The sequence below is a fragment of the Cyclopterus lumpus genome, chromosome 10 (assembly GCF_009769545.1).
Source record: "Cyclopterus lumpus isolate fCycLum1 chromosome 10, fCycLum1.pri, whole genome shotgun sequence".
Lineage (NCBI taxonomy): Eukaryota > Metazoa > Chordata > Actinopteri > Perciformes > Cyclopteridae > Cyclopterus > Cyclopterus lumpus.
Genome location: NC_046975.1, coordinates 24,244,720 through 24,249,535, shown reverse-complemented (window position 1 = coordinate 24,249,535; position 4,816 = coordinate 24,244,720). Strand labels below are relative to the sequence as shown.

Genomic DNA, 4,816 nt, shown 5'->3' with positions numbered 1-4,816 from the left:
ATGTGTCCTGTCTCCTCCATGTCTCCTCCATGTCTCCTCCATGTGTCCTTGATGTGTCTGAAAGTTCAGGTTCCATTGGTGGATTTGTTTCTCGTGTCTCAGCTCCAGAAGAGAAGTGAAGACGGTCAGCATCCAGACAGAAGAGAGGGGAGACCAGGAGGAGATCAAGGAGTAGACCAGCAGGAGATCCAGGAGGAGACCAGCAGGAGATCCAGGAGTAGACCAGCAGGAGATCCAGGAGGAGACCAGCAGGAGATCCAGGAGTAGACCAGCAGGAGATCCAGGAGTAGACCAGCAGGAGATCCAGGAGGAGACCAGCAGGAGATCCAGGAGTAGACCAGCAGGAGATCCAGGAGTAGACCAGCAGGAGATCCAGGAGGAGACCAGCAGGAGATCCAGGAGGAGGCCACGTGCTCTCAGACCTCTGTGGTTGGAGAAGAACTTCGACACCAACCAGCAGCAGTCATGGACTTTGTGATGAAGCAAGCTTTAGGTGGTAAGTACTCCACAGTCCAGACGCACCTGAACGTGTCGTTGTCATTGAGATGGTTTGGATCTGACTGAGTGATTATTGTCTATTATATATCTTATCGTCAATATCCATCATGTTTAGTTGTCTAAACCTAATTAAGTAGTTTAGTAGTTTAAACCAAACTGAGTAGTTTAGTTGTTTAAACCAAACTAGTAGTTTAGTTGTTTAAACCTAACTGAGTAGTTTAGTTGTTTAAACCTAACTGAGTAGTTTAGTTGTTTAAACCTAACTGAGTAGTTTAGTTGTTTAAACCTAACTAGTAGTTTAGTAGTTTAAACCTAACTAGTAGTTTAGTAGTTTAAACCAAACTGAGTAGTTTAGTTGTTTAAACCAAACTAGTAGTTTAGTTGTTTAAACCTAACTGAGTAGTTTAGTTGTTTAAACCTAACTGAGTAGTTTAGTTGTTTAAACCTAACTGAGTAGTTTAGTTGTTTAAACCTAACTAGTAGTTTAGTAGTTTAAACCTAACTAGTAGTTTAGTAGTTTAAACCTAACTAGTAGTTTAGTAGTTTAAACCAAACTGAGTAGTTTAGTTGTTTAAACCTAACTGAGTAGTTTAGTTGTTTAAACCTAACTGAGTAGTTTAGTTGTTTAAACCTAACTAGTAGTTTAGTAGTTTAAACCAAACTGAGTAGTTTAGTTGTTTAAACCTAACTGAGTAGTTTAGTAGTTTAAACCTAACTAGTAGTTTAGTTGTTTAAACCTAACTAGTAGTTTAGTTGTTTAAACCTAACTAGTAGTTTAGTAGTTTAAACCTAACTAGTAGTTTAGTTGTTTAAACCTAACTAGTAGTTTAGTTGTCTAAACCTAACTAGTAGTTTAGTTGTTTAAACCTAACTGAGTAGTTTAGTAGTTTAAACCTAACTAGTAGTTTAGTTATTTAAACCTAACTGAGTAGTTTAGTTGTTTAAACCTAATTAAGTAGTTTAGTAGTTTAAACCTAACTGAGTTATTTCCTGTGAAGTTTATGGTTAAAACGGTATTCATGTAACGAATCGACACGTCTTGGTAGAATTTTAGAGTCTTAATTCCATTATTTTTAGCTATATATTTTATAACAAATCTCTACTGTTTTTTCAGCTTCTTTTAAATTATATATTTATTTATATATATATATATATATATATATATATATATATATATAAACTATATATATTACAAGTGTTTAGCTCATGTTCTTATTTCTCTTGAGGTTGTTCCCTAAGATTTAGTTTAATTTCATAATGATTTCTGTTCTATAATATGAGCATTAATGTGTGTGTGTGTGTGTGTGTGTGTGTGTGTGTGTGTGTGTGTGTGTGTGTGTGTGTGTGTGTGTCTGTATGCTCTAGCACATATGGTGTGTGTTTGAGTGTGAAACACACCCAGCAGTCAGTCTGACCTTAGCCCCCCCCCCCCCCCCCCCCCCCCCTCACATGCCCCCTGCTGAGTGTTAATTTGTCCTCCTCAGGTTACCGGCCACCACAGAGCTGCAGGTGGTTAGAACCGCTGTTCAGGTCTGCTGCAGAACCCGGGTTCTCAAAAAATGACTGTTTGTTACTTCCAGACTAGATTACTGCAACTCCTTATTATTATTATCAATAAGTCTCTTAAGTCCCTCCAGTTGATCCAGAATGCTGCAGCTCGCGTGCTTGTAGTACCATATTGCTCCACTAGAGAGCTGCGCTCACTAAATGTGAGACTTCAGTTATCAAGCTCCTCTTTTATGGAACCTCTGGTTTTCCAAGACCCCTTCAGGATCTTCAGGAAACCCCAACGCTGACACACAGGGTTTTATTCAGCATCGGTTAGCGTCAGACAGCACATGTTTACCTCCCATACTCTCTTCTCTTGTCCAGGAGCCACCAAAGACATGGGGAAGATGCTGGGGGGGGAGGAGGAGAAGGACCCCGATGCAGCCAAGAAGGAGGAGGAGCGGCAGGAGGCGCTGAGGCAGCAGGAGGACGAGAGGAAGACCAAACACGCCCGCATGGAGGCCGAGAGGGAGAAAGTACGGCAGACCATCAGGGACAAGGTACCGCTTTGACTTTGTGACTCTTCTCCTAGTCTCCTCTTGGTGTCCTCTGTCTCCTCTTGGTGTCCTCTTTGTATCCTCTGTCTCCTCTTGGTCTCCTCTGTCTCCTCTTGGTCTCTTCTTCGTGTCCTCTGTCTCCTCTTGGTCTTTTTACAGCTGCTAAACTATTCATATTTTTATTCTCCTCATTGTCTCTCTGCATGTCCTCATTGTCTCTCTCTATGTCCTCATTGTCTCTCTGCATGTCCTCATTGTCTCTCTGCATGTCCTCATTGTCTCTCTGCATGTCCTCATTGTCTCTCTCCATGTCCTCATTGTCTGTCCTCATTGTCTCTCTGCATGTCCTCATTGTCTCTCTGCATGTCCTCATTGTCTCTCTCCATGTCCTCATTGTCTCTCTGCATGTCCTCATTGTCTCTCTGCATGTCCTCATTGTCTCTCTCCATGTCCTCATTGTCTCTCTGCATGTCCTCATTGTCTCTCTGCATGTCCTCATTGTCTCTCTGCATGTCCTCATTGTCTCTCTCCATGTCCTCATTGTCTCTCTGCATGTCCTCATTGTCTCACTGTATGTCCTCATTGTCTCTCTCCATGTCCTCATTGTCTCTCTGCATGTCCTCATTGTCTCACTGTATGTCCTCTGTCCTCATTGTCTCTCTGCATGTCCTCATTGTCTCTCTGCATGTCCTCATTGTCTCACTGTATGTCCTCTGTCCTCATTGTCTCTCTGCATGTCCTCATTGTCTCACTGTATGTCCTCTGTCCTCATTGTCTCTCTGCATGTCCTCATTGTCTCTCTGCATATCCTCATTGTCTCTATGCCTCTCTGCATGTCCTCATTGTCTCTCTGCATGTCCTCATTGTCTCTCTGCATGTCCTCATTGTCTCTCTGCATGTCCTCATTGTCTCATTGCATGTCCTCATTGTCTCTCTGCATGTCCTCATTGTCTCTCTGCATGTCCTCATTGTCTCTCTGCATATCCTCATTGTCTCTATGCCTCTCTGCATGTCCTCATTGTCTCTCTGCATGTCCTCATTGTCTCTCTGCATGTCCTCATTGTCTCTGCTCAGTACGGGCTGAAGAAGAAGGAGGAGAAGGAGGCGGAGGAGAAGGCGGCCATGGAGCAGGCCTGTGAGGGTTCTCTAACGCGTCCCAAGAAGGCGATTCCTCGAGGCTGCGGAGACGACGAGGACGAGGACGAGGACAGCATCCTGGACACCGTCCTCAAGTTCCTGCCCGGTCCGCTACAGGACATGTTCAAGAAGTAAAGCACCACAAACGGACCCTCAAGTCAGGGGTCGGGTCTGGATCTGACCCGGGGGGTGGGGGGTATTTTAAGGAGGTGGGGTTTGAGAGTAGTTGGGGGGGGGGGGGGGGGCGTCTCACTGCCGTTCTACTTTACGTTCTTCTTTATTTCAGACGTCTCAACGCGTCTTCTGTCCTTTTCCCATCGCTGTCCTCGCACCTGAGACAATCAGACACTTTGAACGGTGACGGTCCCCTTAGAGGACACTGTCCCCTTAGAGGAGAGTGTCCTCTATGGGGACAGTGTCCTCTTTGGGGACAGTGTCCCCTTAGAGGACACAGTCCCCTTAGAGAAGAGTGTCCTCTATGGGGACAGTGTCCCCTTAGAGAACAGTGTCCCCTTAGAGGAGAGTGTCCTCTATGTGGACAGTGTCCCCTTAGAGAACAGTGTCCCCTTAGAGGAGAGTGTCCTCTTTGGGGACAGTGTCCCCTTAGAGGACACTGTCCCCTTAGAGGAGAGTGTCCTCTATGGGGACAGTGTCCTCTTTGGGGACAGTGTCCCCTTAGAGGACACAGTCCCCTTAGAGAAGAGTGTCCTCTATGGGGACAGTGTCCCCTTAGAGAACAGTGTCCCCTTAGAGGAGAGTGTCCTCTATGTGGACAGTGTCCCCTTAGAGAACAGTGTTCCCATAGAGGAGAGTGATCCTGTACAAGACAGTGATCCCGTAGAGGACAGTGATCCCGTAGAGGACAGTGATCCCGTAGAGGACAGTGATCTCGTAGAGGACAGTGATCCCGTAGAGGACAGTGATCCCGTAGAGGACAGTGATCTCGTAGAGGACAGTGATCCCGTAGAGGACAGTGATCCCGTAGAGGACAGTAGACAGAGTATGTTGTTTTTTCTACTTTTATGAACCTCCACGTTCACGTCTTTATATTATTATTAATACGTGAATCGGCGTTTGAGTGTTTGGGACTTGTGCCTTCATGCGTCCTCCTCCAGCCGAGGAAAACGTCAACGACA

General features: G+C 45.1%; 1 protein-coding gene across 1 annotated transcript; it reads left to right on the top strand.

Annotated features, from left to right (window-relative positions):
- The first annotated feature begins 446 nt into the window (after positions 1-446).
- On the top strand, positions 447-3,815 carry LOC117737721 (complexin-2). Its single transcript, XM_034543850.1, has 3 exons — positions 447-496; positions 2,371-2,546; positions 3,618-3,815. Exons 1-3 carry the CDS (start codon positions 466-468, stop codon positions 3,813-3,815), a joined length of 405 nt encoding a protein of 134 aa, XP_034399741.1. The 5' UTR covers positions 447-465.
- Positions 3,816-4,816: the final 1,001 nt, after the last annotated feature.

What these genes read in the sequence shown, in the direction of transcription:
- LOC117737721 (XM_034543850.1), top strand. Translation starts at nt 466, where the DNA reads ATGGACTTTGTGATGAAGCAAGCTTTAGGTG. An exon ending in GATGAAGCAAGCTTTAGGTG is followed by an intron (nt 497 to 2,370) that starts GTAAGTACTCCA and finishes TCTCTTGTCCAG; the next exon opens with GAGCCACCAAAGACATGGGG. An exon ending in GGCAGACCATCAGGGACAAG is followed by an intron (nt 2,547 to 3,617) that starts GTACCGCTTTGA and finishes GTCTCTGCTCAG; the next exon opens with TACGGGCTGAAGAAGAAGGA.